Source organism: Talpa occidentalis, unplaced genomic scaffold (assembly GCF_014898055.3).
Source record: "Talpa occidentalis isolate TD23 unplaced genomic scaffold, MPIMG_talOcc4v2.1 talOcc4.3, whole genome shotgun sequence".
NCBI lineage: Eukaryota > Metazoa > Chordata > Mammalia > Eulipotyphla > Talpidae > Talpa > Talpa occidentalis.
In genome coordinates, this window is record NW_023603184.1 from 107923291 (window position 1) to 107937583 (window position 14293).

General features: G+C 39.1%; 1 protein-coding gene across 1 annotated transcript in view; it reads right to left on the reverse strand.

The window, feature by feature from the left end:
• Positions 1-10452: 10452 nt before the first annotated feature.
• CCDC141 (coiled-coil domain containing 141) overlaps positions 10453-14293 on the reverse strand; it is a 211160-nt gene continuing 207319 nt past the window's right edge. The window contains exon 24 of the mRNA XM_054699894.1: positions 10453-10571. Within this exon, the coding sequence (XP_054555869.1) occupies positions 10564-10571 (8 nt within the window). The 3' untranslated portion in view covers positions 10453-10563. The remainder of the gene's footprint in view (positions 10572-14293) is intronic.

Sequence of the window (14293 nt, forward strand, 5' to 3'; positions counted from 1 at the left end):
CACATTCCTGACTCACTCATGAGCAATTTCCTCCCTGCTTCTTTTTAAGTGTGTTATTTTTTTCTCAGATGCTGCCTCTTCCTACATTTTGTGTTTTCCTTGCCTTAACTCATCTACATTCAATGCTTTAACTACATCTGGATGACATCAAAGTGATTATCTTTGGCTTTCTCACCTATTGAAGCTCCGAATTCACATTTCACTGTATACTGGTTAGCTTTAAAAGAATCTTAAATTCAAAAGAGCCAGGTTTGAATCCTTATAAATCCATTCCTCCTCTTGATTTTTCCACCTAAGTTAATAATGTCACAAGCACCTAAGTTAAAAGCTCTGGGAGTTGTTCATAATTCTTCCCTCTCCCTCATTGTCTCCTTCTGAGATGTCATTTCACTCTTTTAATTCAACCACTTAAACATTTCCTGAGTCTTCGCGGTCCTGTCTATTGCCACTGCCATCCTAATTTCTCACTGTGTTATTGGATTTAACCTCTTAACTGTTTTTTGTCTACCTACAAACTAAATTCTACACCAAAATCCAAACAAGCACTCCACAACCACATCACTTCCTTGATTTAAATCTTCAGCAACTTCAAGAACCCTCCATCATACAAGACACTAATGGAATCCATAATCTTCCATTCCTAATGTTCTGGCTCCCCTTACCCAAATCATTGTCAGGTGCAACGCTGCCTAGAACAATGACACACAGTAGGTGCTAGTTATGCATTCAATTGTGTCCCCCCTAAGTCAAAACCCTAATCCCTAGTACATATGAACATTGCTATAATGAGATAGAGTTGAGTCTTTAAATAGGATATTAAGTTAAAATGAGGTATTTAGGGTGGACTATAATCCAAGATAACTGGTGTCTTTAAAAGAAGAGATTAGGATACAGATTTACAAAGAGGAAGAACATGTCAAGACATGGAAGGAGGCGGTGATCTACAAGCCAAGGAGAGACGCCTCAGTAATAAGCCAGACCTGATGACAAATTGATCTTTGATGTACAATATTCAGGACCATGAGAACATAAATATCTGTTGTTTAAGTCACTGTAGGGGCAGGAAGGACACAGGGCAGGATTGCTAATCCAGCAGACTAGGTAAAGGAGGAGAGAGTCCTGGAGTCCTCAGTGGCTTTTGCAGGCTTTTTATTTAGATTTACCAGGCACATGGCAGGCAGGGGTTCTGGGGGCCAGGAGGCTGGCAGTCCTCCCAGCCCCCAGCAAATCCTCACTCTATTTGGGCTCTCCGGCCTTCTCTCTGCTTCTCTTCTCTGCCTCTACTGGTGTCCCTGCGCCGCTGCCCCTAAAAGCCCAGTCTCAGCCCAGGTGAATCCCATCTACTTATGCCCACACCCTACTCCAGGTGCCCGCCATCAGGCATGCATTCAGGACCGCAGATCCATCATCAATCTTAATGACGGGAGGGCAGAAAATCCTGATACTTTTTACCTTACCCTACAGTCACCCAGTCTGTAAATTTGATATAGCAGCCCTTGCAAACTAATAGAATGCTCCATAAAATATTTCTTGAGAAAAGAACAACTTTATCAGTGAAATAGACACAAGTTAGAACTATTAGTAACTGACTGTAGGGTAAGGTAAAAAGATTCAGGTTTTTCTGCCCTCCCGCCATTAGGATTGGTGATGGATCTGCGGTCCTGAATGCATGCCTGATGGCGGGCACCTGGAGTGGGGTGTGGGCCTGCATAGATGGGATTCACCTGGGCTAAGATTGGGCCTATAAGGGCGGCATCATGGAGATGCCACTAGAAGCAGAGAGAAGCAGAAGCATGAGAGAGCAGAGGCCACCAGAGAATGCCAGAGAGCCCAGACAGAGTGAAGACTTGCTGGGGCCTGGGAGGTCTGCCAGCCTCCCGGCCCCCCAGTACCCCTTCCCAGCCATGTACCTGGTAAATTCCAATAAAAGCCTGCAAAAGCCACTGAGGGCTCCAGGACTCTTCCTTTACCCCGTCTGCTGGATCAGAAAACCTGCACTGTGCCCCTTCCTGCCCTTACACTGACTTTCTCTGAAGCCCTGAAGCTTACTCTAAGGAAATGAGAGTAGAGAAAGTTGGAGGGGATATGTCTTTCTATTAATATTAATTATTATCTCAGTAGTAAGAAATTACTTATTTTGTACCTTTTACTTTGCATCTAATTTTGAAATGTTTACTTACCCATCTCAAACTTTTAGTAGTAAAATCCCATCTTTAGTAGTTTCTCTCCATCTTAGCGGGAATGATAAAATATATCACCTGTAGGGCCTCCCTGGTGGCGCAGTGGGTTGAGAGTGGCGCTGTGAAGCTGTCCACAGCTTCTGCAGCGTGGGTTTGATCCAGGCCAACCAGCAAGAATCCCACATGGCACAGCAGACCTCTCCTGTCTTGCCCGCTGCTCCCCTCAGCAGTGTATTTCTGTTGTCTGCCTGTTCTGCTCCCCAATCTGTCTCTGGTGAATCCTCTCACACTCCCTCACCTCTGGCCTGTAACCCAGTTCTTGTATAAATAAATAAATCTTTTTTAAAAAAAAAAACCCAAAAAACATATCACCTGTATGTTAACTTTCATCTCTTTTTGTAACAGGGTGGTCCCTAGGAAAGGGGGAGTTTCCAGGTTTCCTGCCCCGCCCAAGGGAGGGTGGCGCTGAGTAGGGAGAAGCTGCAGAGGAGACTGAGGAAGGAAGGAAGCAGGATGGAGCCAGAAGGAGACCTGGAGGAGGCACATGGAGCAGAGAGACATATGAAGAAACTGCGCTTGCCTTTTGGTTGTAGACTAGGTGACACAATGTGGGTTAGACTCGTGGGGAGGACAACAATGGCAACTTTTTTTTTTTCCCTTTTTTAAATTTTATTTATTTTTTACATCATTTTTCATTTTTGCACAATGTATGCATTTTCATGTTGGTTGTATTCCCCATATAATTCCCACCCCCCCTTATTTTGACCCTAATCCCTCCCACTTCACCACTCCCCCCCCACTGTGTCTCTAGTTTATTGTTGCTTGTTGATTTTGATTTTTACTTTATTATAATTAGTCTTTTCCCTGGTCCCTTATTTAGGTTTTCTAGATTCCTGCTATGAGTAAGACCATCCGGTATTTTTCTTTTTCTTTCTGGCTTATTTCACCGAGCATGATCCCATCCAGCTCCATCCATGTTGCTGCAAATTGCATGAGTTTATCTTTTTTGATTGCTGAGTAATATTCCACCATGTATATGTACCACATCTTCTTGATCCAGTCATCTATTTTGGGGCATTTTGGTTGTTTCCATAGCTTAGCTAACAATGAAAACTTTTATCTTGATTTTGATTTTACTCTTTTCCTTCCAGACTTGTCTGGTTGTTTCTGATCCTTTTCTGTGGGTCCCCACTGGAAGATGCTTTAGACTTGTGGCAGCCTTTGGGGCCTTGCTCTGGACCAATCCTGCTTGGGTGGACTTTTACCCACAAGGGGATGGGTAACTTTGGGTGCTTGATTTAGAAACTATATTCTTTGCCTTTCCTGTATTGTTTACTAATTGTATTAAAATTTCTTTTCATTAAAGTCTCATATGTTTTGTGTTGATGCAGCGGATGGCAGAACCTGTTTAGAGTAGGCAAATTCGCGGGATCTGGGATGCCCCTCTCTCTGCCCTGTAATGCTTTTATCTCTGCTGATAGACTTTGATGTGGGTCAGAGGAGGAAAACAGCATTATTAACCCCACAGTGACTCCATGCATTAGGGTTAATAGAATCACAAATTTCAGATCCTACATAGCATTAAGCCTCTCTAAGCTTGGACAAGGGAAAGGAAGGGCCTGAAGTCCAGAAGTTGGCCTGCACTCACAGCTAGGGCTTGTGTTTTTCTGTTAAATACAGTTTCACAAATCATCAAGATAAACAAGGTGATTCCAGACCACGTGGACTAAGTCAAAAACAAACCACTGCTCATCTTGTCTGAACAGAGAACATGACCTTTGTCCAAGCCTGAAAAATGACTCCTCTACCCTGGCTAATATGAGTGACTGTGGCGTTTTGTTTTGTTTTTGTTTTTGTTTTTGTTTTTTTTGATTTCTCACATCTGATGTGGGCACTGGCTCAGTGAAGCTTCACTGAGCTGCCCAACTTGTAAGTGAGGAAGCGGAGGCTCAGAGAGGTTAAATAACATGCCTGGGGGCACAGAGCTGGCAAGGAGCAGTGTCAGGATTTGACTTTATCTCCAGAGTTTAAAAACCTGGACTATGCTGCCTCACAATTGATTTTCTGCAGAACCTTTTTTTCCTATAACACCATTTACATTTGATTTGAATCCTGCACAGTTTTTGAATTTCTGAATATTGCGCAGTGCAGTAAATATATTCACATTTCCCCTGTAGTTTTAAATTTATCAGTCAATTATCTCTACACTCTCTCTGTCTCTCTCTCCTCTTCTCTGACTGCTGCTTCTTTACCAGTTTACAGCTCCTGTAGGCAAAATTTATTAAGATACCCAAACACAATTACCTCTGCCTCCAATCCACAACAACGCCGTGTTCTCCCAGTCTCCTAACACAAACTCCAAAACTACCATGTCACCTCTAACTCCCCGTTACAGAGGTGCCTGTGGTTCTTACGGCATGTGGTCTCCTTTGTGCAAAAGCAGTAAGCCAAACATGTTAACTATGCCCATGCTCGTGGGGTCTTTAGCTAGAAGGCATTGATGTTACATGTGTTCATAGTTATGTCTATACATGTGCACATGTGTATGTACGCATATATGTGTGGGGATACAGATAAAAATACTAAAATGCTAATAATATTTGCTTCTGGGAGTTAGATTGTGGGTTAATTTGATATTCTTGTTTGTTGCCTACCTATGTTGTCTGCATTTTCTACAAGATGCGTGGCAATGTCAAATGGGAGGGGAAAGCTAAGCATAAAGAAATGAATGTGTAGGAGATTTCTTATTCCTTAGGAAAATTCCTTGAATGTATTAGTAAAAGATAGAAAATTCAAGTTCAGAAATTATAACCTTACAAATGGAATTATATATATTATTAATTCATCATAACTTCAGCAGGATTTTGGTTTGAAGATGTGAACTATCTTCTCATTGTCCCCAGTGCCCTCTCAGAAAACAGTGCATGCCTTTAAAAGCCCCTTCACTTGTGAGCTGAGTTCTTTACTCAGGAAGTTGTATCTGAGAGCATGTTGCTACTGCTGAAGTCTGAAGTACTGCTGGAAGAGAAGGAAAAGAAGAGGTGGAGTAGGGAAGGGATCCTTCTTTTCCAGGCTAAAGTAGGGAAAACTCCAACCAGAGACCTGATATAGCTGGGATGTTTGTGACTCAAAGTCAGTAGAACTGGATTTTGTCTGAGTTTTGTTTTGTTGCTATTCAGTTCTGTGGTAATACTTCCTGGCCTTTTTCTAAGAAAAGCGGAAGAATGACCCTATTTAAGGGACAAGAGGACCAGGCATGGAGACTGTCACACCAGACTAGAGCATGGTGGTTTCTATAAAGATGAAAGAAGAGGGCACCATTGAGAGATGATTATGAATTGTTAGGAACTGAAGAACTTGGAGTGAGGGAACTGGATATAAAGATGATTCCAAAATTTCTGGCTTAATCAAGTAGGTTGTAATAATGCTGTTTATTGCATTAAGGAAAGAAGCAAGCCTGGGTAAAGATAACTTTGGATATAGGCAAAACTGAGGTGCTAGTGGAAATGCAGCAGGAGGTATAGAGTAAATTGAATCTGAAGCTTGAAGAAGTTTGGACTGGAGAGAAACATTTAGGAGTTATTAACTCATTTTGTTGGCACTTGAAACTTTGGGAGTAAATGATCTTTCAGCAGGAGAGCAGGGGATCCAGGAAGGGATCTGGGGTAGATGGATAACTGAAGAACGCAACAATTTAAAAAAGGAAAAAATGTACAAAACACCCAAGAATGAAGAATAACAGGACGTCCAGGTGAGAATGACACCATGAAAGCCCAAAGGGAGTTAATATGTCAACTCTAAGAGAAAACTGTTGTTTCCAAATGTTGCTGGAATATGTCATTTGGGTTCAGTGTCACTGCTAGGATGAGAGGGATATTGTTTCCATGAAGTGGTGTGAATGGAAGTATATAAATCTCTTTCAAAAAAGTTCTTTCATGAAGGAGAGGAGATAATAGAATGGGAGCTGGGGAATTCTGCCAGCTCAAAATAGAAACATCTGCCAGCTCTTCCTAAAGAAATGTGAAAACCTCTTCCTAGGAAAGTGTTCCATCCAGCATTGAAATGAGAGGATTCATATTTGCTTCAGGCATTTAGCTCACATTCCATATTGAATGTCAGAGACACTGCATCTCATGGACAGGACACGTGCTTCTGCTTCAACTCTATTTAGACAACATTTTAATTGGACTTTTTATAGTGGGTTTGAAATTCTGAAGCTCATGACAATCTCCTTCGGACAGCTAGTGGGAGAGTGAGGAGTGGTGATCTGCTTAAGGGGTTGAGGGAACCCTGGGGAAGACTCCAGAACTCAAAATAAGGGACATAAGATTTCTTTCTGAACATTACACCATTTCTGGATGTTACATTTTTCAAAGTTACCTTAGTGAGCTAGCACTGTTTTCAGGCCAGAAAAGAATGCAAGTTATGGACAGACTGTCCTAATTAAGTCACAAATGTATTGTTCAGAATTTGATGCAGAAAAAGAAGGTAGCAAGGTACCTTTTGGTTCTCCTCATCCCTTCCAGCACAGTCTGAAATAAAGTAGGAGGGGCCCCATGCTGAAAGGCCCACATTTCACAGACACCCCAAGATGTGGTGAAGATAAGCACTATCAGGCCACTTGAGCTCTGTGACAATGGATTCAAACATATCCCTCCAACTCCAGGCTCACCAACTAAACTTTGCAAAGATAATTCAGTTTCCCATAGAGTTTGCTATAAAACCATGCTCATATATATCTATTTTGAAATTTCTCAGATTCTCTGGTAAAGGTTACTCTTTTTCATTTATTTTTAAATTTTTTATTATTTTTTCTTACATCATTGTTCATTTTGTGTAGTAACTGGTCTCTCCCCTCAGATGTATTCCCCATAGCTTTCCTGCACCATGTCACCTTAAGCAGCAATGTATCATCTGTCACATTACTGAATGCTCATAAATATATTGATTTTATCTTTGGTTTGCAGATCTTTGTTTCCTAGTTTTATCAACATAAGGAATTATGTTTAGTTTAATGTTTGCACAAATTTTAGTTAAAAAAGTGTTAAAAATAGTAATCAAATCCTGAGGACCTGCAATAGTATTTTTCTGTTGAAATAGGTTTGCTTATTATTAAAGTTTTGAGAAATACTGTCAAAACTGAAAAAAAAAAGAAAAACCTATTACACTTAAATTAGTCATTCCATTTTATGTCCAATAACCATACTGTGACTAGATTCCTCTCTTTTCATCACTTCAAAAATTAGAGAGTGATTTTCTTTTCTAAGTCATTTAAAAAATGAAGTTTTGTTTTTTTAAGCAACAGGTTTAGGTTGCAGAAATATTGAGAAGAAAGTACTGAGTGTTCTTACGTATTCCCTTTCCACACATAATTCCCCCTATTTTTCCACATATTGCATTAGTGTAGTAAATTTATTACAAATTATTAACTAAAGTCCATGCACTACACTACGTAAAAGCCAGTCTATAAGTTTTGACAAAGCCTAATAACACGTATCCACCAATACTGTATATAGAATCAAACACACGAGTTTCTCTGCTTTAAAAATACTCTGTGCTCCACCTGTTCATCATTTCCTATCTTCCTGAAAGTCCCAGCAAAATCCATATTTTTGCCTTTTCTAGTGTCACATAGGTGGATTTAGACAGTATGTAGCTTTTTCAGACAGATTTCTTTCACTTAGCAATATATTTTTAAATTTCCTTTATTCCTTTTCATGTCTTGATAGCTCATTTCTTTTTATTGCTAAAAATATTCCATTGTCTGAATGAACCACAGTTTGTTTATCCGTTGACATCTTGGTTGCTTCCAAGTTTTATCAATTATAAACAAATCTGCTATAAACATCTGTGTTCAGGTTTTTGTGTGGACATATGTTTTCAACTCCTTTGGATAAATATGCAAAGGTCCTTTGGGTAAGGAGTGTAATTACCCAATCGTGTAGTGAGAGTATGTTTAGTTTAATAAGAAACTGCCAGACTGTCTTTCAGAGTGACTGATGTTTTGTGTGCCCACCAGCAATGAATGAGAGTTTCTGTTGCTCTACACCCTTTGCCAGCATTTGGTCTTTTACAGTGTTCTGGATTTTAGCTATTCTAATAGGTGTGCATCTTAGCCATTTTTGAACAGAATAAATACTTTGGGACAATTAGTGTATATGCCAAGATGAAGAGATTGAGGAAAAAAAAACTTTGGATATGGCTCCTTGGTGGTGGACAGGCTCACTCCCTAGATAAATGGTTTTTATATACTATTCTCCTTAGATGAGATAAAAATCTGCCTCAAGGGGGCCTCCCTGTTGGTACAGGTGTTATAGATAGCACTACAAAGGTATCACCACCCACTGTAGCACAGGTCAATCCCTGGACTGCTGGCCAGGAAGCTGACCCACAAGTCGCAGCAGACCTCTCCTGTCTCACCCACTGCTCCCCTCAGCAGTGTATTTCAGTAGATCCACCTGTTCTGCTCCCCACTCCTCTCACTCCCTGCACCTCCAGCTTACACCCCAGTTCTTGTATGCATAAATAAGTAAATCTAAAAAAATCTGGCTCAAGAGACATCAGAAATGAGAACTTTGCTTACTAGTAAATGTTATATCTTTGGATTACATTAGAATGCCTAATGCATTTAGGGTGATAGCTTTAAAAGAAGAAAGGACAATAAGCTATATAACACTCATATGGGTAGTTCCACATTTGAAGATTTATACTTATGATTACTAGGAGAGGAAATAAAAAGTATATATTCTGAAAATAAAACTATGTGATGTACTTTAACAACTCCAGATACCATTTGGACGTCATCTTTGAACTAAGCAAGTCGTCCCAGTCTTTCATACGCTGGTGCTGTGTGGAATCAAATTGCCTTCCTGGAGGTGGCAGAGTCAACGCTTTTTAGAAATGTTGGAATTTTGTGTAGTGCTAAAAAAGAAAAGGTTTGAATTGCAAATATAAGATACACACAGAATATTTTAAATGTGTTCATTTTCAAAGGTATTTATAAACAATGCCAATTTTCTTTTTCATGCAATCTCATCAAATCCTCTAGAAACCACTGTTTCCATGACTGAAAAAATGAAAACAAAAACAAAGGCAAATAATCTCTAAACTCTTATTTATTTAGCCCTCTTATTAAATTCTGCTTTTCTCACATAAAAGAGGGAGAGAAGGATCCAATAATATGAAAAACTTATTGTTAAGTTAAAAATATACCCCAGGCATTATAGGGATATAAAGCAGAATAAGAGTTTTTAGAGAAAGTCAGTCACAGTGTTAAGGATTATACTACAGACAAGAATTGAAGCATAATTAATATTGAGGACTTTTAGAACAAAGCATGCATGGCCTCCTGTTGTAAATGTCTTTATCCCCTTTACCAAAGAAATATAACCTCCACATTTTTTTTCATGTCAAATTCCAGGAAAATATAGAATCCAGTCTAATGAATTTTGTGGGCTTCTACTTGATACTGAACAACATAATGATTACTATACTGGGAGAAATGATATGTTGAAAATTTTAGTTCTCATAATAAATTTGCTCAACTGAAACTTTCCAATAATCTATCCAAGATATTAGTCATTCATTTGAGAATAAATGTATAAGGAAAAGTTAAATAATAAAGCAACAGTAAATTTTTGAAGACCATCTTTATTGCTGGATTCTATTTTCTAAATTTCACTGAACAAAACCCCAGTGTTTAATCTTGACTATACCTAAGCTAACTTGTGGTTGCAGAATGGTGATTCTCAGCCAGTGATGATTTTCTGCCAGGGAAGATTTGGCAATATCTGGAAATGTTTTGGTCTGAGAATAGACAGTGGTGTCCAGGGGGTAGAGGCCTGGACTGTTGTTGAATGTTCTATAATGCATTGAACAGCTACTGCAACAAAGATTTATCTGACCCCAAATGTTACTGTTGCCAAGGTTGATAAACCCCTGCTTTAGAGGGATAAGCCATGAAAAATCACATTTTCCTCACCTTTAAATAACCTTAATAAGTATGTAAATATCCTATGAAGTGCTTTTCTCAAAACCCAAACAAAACTATATAAAACATTGTCAGGTCAATGTACACATATTGTTTTAGAAAAGCTTTCTATGACATTAAAGGCCATAAGTGGAATACATGTATTGCCTATGTTTATTAAAGGTAATTACCAAATAAAGCACACCAGCAACACCTCCCCATTTTACCTGATACATAACAAGACAATAAGGCATGACTCTGTGCAATTTATGCTTTATAACGGGGTAGCTGTTTGAAAATATAGCTACTGCACTGTCCTCTGGCTCACTTTGAAAAGTGGTGGTTCTGAAAGCTTATGGTACTATTTTTTACTCTTCTTGGTCCTGACTTCTTGTATTCCTGTGTTCCTGCTTCTCATTTGCCTTGGTTTGTTGAGAGAGAGAGAAAGAGAGAGAGAGAGAAAAAGAGAAGGGTTATGGCCACATAGACAAGCTCAGATAATTAGATAATTTTTCTTTAAGGAATATTTCACTTGAAAACAAGAATTTAGAATTTCACAAAGTCAGATTTTCCTTTGAGAAATATATTTAATTACAAATAATATTCTTCCTATGAAATATCTTTTTTTTTCTTTAAAGAAAATGATATCTGAATGTGTTTGCACTTAAAACCATATTTATCCTTTTAAGTGCAATTTCAAACAAAATTATGAGCTGTGTTCTATTTGTGATTACTCTACATGCAATAAGACGATGCCATTTTATAAAGCTACTTAAACATAGTTGTTTTTCCCTGAGAAAGAGAGTTAAAGCAGATCAAAGCGAAATGAAAGAATTTTTAAAAAGAAAACATTAATTCACATGACCCCCTCAGGAAAAAAAAAATCATTAGAAATATGTAAAAGCTTATTTCAAAAGAGATCATAATAGACAAATAATTTGACTTCATTTCAATATAATAAAGGTTAAATCTTTTAAATTGCCCGAACCTGGTACTGTGTTTTTCTCTAAAGCAGGCATTATGTGGGTGGACATGTTGATAGTTCTGTTAAGAGAGCTATAATCTCACAAGGTGACTTACCTATGAAGTTCTTCAGGATTCCACACACAAGACATCAGAATGAATTTTCATGTTTTATTACGCCACTCTGCATTCTTATACTCATTCAATATAAAGACAATGTTCAGCTAGGGGTGCATTCTAGAGAGAGCTATGCCAAGAAACTTTCTCTTTTCTAACAGAGGGACAATTTTTCATTAACTACTATGTGCTATATCCTTAGTTATTCACAATGATACTGTGTTTTTCCAATTTTCTCTGAGAAATCCTATGTTTATCCAATTTTAAAAAGATTCAGATGCTTCTAGGATTTTCAGAGCAAATCAATAGAGGTATTGAATTTTATCTAATTTAATAAAAATTCTAGAGTAGACATGTGAAGTCATATCCATCATTAAAAATTTAAATCAGGGCCTCCCAGGTGGCGCAGCGGTTGAGCGCTGGGTTGCGAAGCTGCCCGCGGCCTCTGCGGCGCCGGTTCGATCCCGGCTGCTCCCCGGCCACCGAAGGAGGGTCCCACATGGCGCGCAGACCTCTCCTGCCGCCCGCTGCTCCCCTCAGCAGTGTACTTCGGTCCTTCTGCCTGCTCTGCTCCCCGCTCTGGCTCTGGTGAATTCTCTCGCCCTCCCGGCTTCTGACTGTACCCAGTGCATGTATAAACCAAACAAACAAACAAATAGATAAATAAGACATGCCTCTAGAAATTAAAAAAAAAAAAAAAAAAAAAAAAAAAATAAAAAATTTAAATCAAAGTGAACCAGAGGAGGAAGGTGATAGGGTATTAGCAACGGGCTAAGGTTGAAGATGAGTGAAGCATCTGCACATATGAAAGTGTGAAGTTAGGGCCTCCCTGGTGGCGCAGCGGTTGAGCGCTGGGCTGTGAACCTGCCCGCAGCCTCTGCAGCGCCGGTTTGATCCCCGGCTGCTCCCCGGCCACTGGAGGAGGGTCCCACATGGCGTGCAGACCTCTCCTGCTGCCCGCTGCTCCCCTCAGCAGTGTACTTCGGTCCTTCTGCCTGCTCTGCTCCCCGCTCTGGCTCTGGTGAATTCTCTCGCCCTCCCACGCTTCTGACTGTACCCAGTGCTTGTATAAATCAATCAATCAATCTTGTATAAATAAATAAATAAATCTTTTTAAAAAAAGTGTGAAGTTAAATTTCTAAGTTACATAGTTGGTAAATGACTGGAAAATCAATAAAAAATAAAATTATAAAAGAGAGTGAGGGCCTCGCAGGCAGTTGAGTGCAGCGCTGTGAAGCTGTCCGCAGCATCTACAGCGCGGGTTCGACCCTGATCGGCCGCAGAAATATCCACATGGTGCAGCAGACCTCTCCTGTCTTGCCAACTGCTCCCCTCAGCAGTGTATTTTGGTGGATCTGCCTGTTCTGCTCCCCGCTCTGTCTCTGTTGAATCCTCTTACCTCTTGCATCTCTGGACTGTACCCTAGTTCTTGTATGCATAAATAAATCTTTAAAAAAAAAAGAAAGTGAACCTTGATTATATTTCTAATAATGTATACATCTAATACCATGTAATTTAAATCTCAATGAATCTCTGACTTGAAGTGTGTGTCAATGTTATTAAAATAGCCATTTATATTTTGTAGTGTACTTGAAGTCGAAAATATACTTTAAGGCTAATAAGATGAACAACAAAGTTTCTGTTTACAGAAATGGCAGTACAGGACATGAATAATCATCTAAGGATTAGATTAACTATTTGATTGCAAGACTTTCGAGTGAGAATAGTGTAACTCTAGTTTTTAGCTCACCTGATATAGTGTGCCCTGGGAACTCATTACCAAATTTTCCAAAGGGCATTTAGTTTTGGCATTGCCCTATTGGATAATATTGCTCATTGGTTGGGTATGTAACTGAGTGCAATTGCAAATGGTTTCCAATACTTATCCCAAAGGAATTTTAAAAGCAGAGAATACTTTTCCCTTTGTATAGGTCCTTTACCTCTTTTGTTAGAAAACTATAAAACACTGTTAAAAGAAATAGAAGAAGACACAAAGAAATGGAAAGACATCCCCTGCTCATGGATTGGGAGAATAAACATTATTAAAATGGCCATCCTACCAAAAGCAATATACAGATTCAATGCTATTCCAATCAAAATTTCAATGTCATTCTTCAAAGAAATAGAACAATTATTGATGAAATTCATATGGAATCACAAAAAACCCCGAATAGCCAAAGCTCTCCTGAAAAAAAAAGAAGGGAATGGAGGCATCACACTCCCAGACTTCAAACTCTACTACAAAGCCATAATCATCAAAACTGCATGGTATTGGAACAAGAACAGACATATAGACCAATGGAATCGAATAGAAAATCCAGAAATAAACCCACAGATTTATGGTCAACTAATCTTTGACAAAGGAGCAAAGACTATGCATTGGAGCAAAGAAAGTTTGTTCAATAAATGGTGCTGGGAAAACTGGGTCGCTACATGCAAAAGAATGAAGCTTGACCACTACCTCACACCATATACAAAAATCAACTCAAAATGGATTAAAGAACTAGACATAAGACCTGAAACCATAAAATACATAGAAGGAAATATAGGCGAAACACTACGTGATTTGCATATCAAAGACATCTTTGCAGATGCATCACCCAAAGCAGTGATAGTGAAGGCAAAGATAAACAGCTGGGACTACATCAAATTAAAGAGCTTCTGCACAGCAAAAGAGACAATAACAAAAACAAAGAGAAACCCCACCAACTGGGAGAACATTTTTGCACCCAACACTAATGATAAAGGACTGATCACAAAAATCTGCAAAGAGCTGATGAGACTCAACAACAACAAAGAAAATAATCCAGTCAAAAAATGGACAGAGGAACTAAAAAGAAACTTCTCTGAAGAGGAAATGCGAATGGCCAACAGGCATATGAAAAAATGTTCAACATCACTTGCAATCAGGGAAATGCAAATCAAAACTACCATGAGATACCATCTCACACCAGTGAGAATGGCACATATTAAAAAAACTAGCAACAACAAATGTTGGCGAGGTTGTGGAGAAAAAGGAACTCTTCTGCACTGTTGGTGGGAGTGCAAACTGGTCCAACCACTA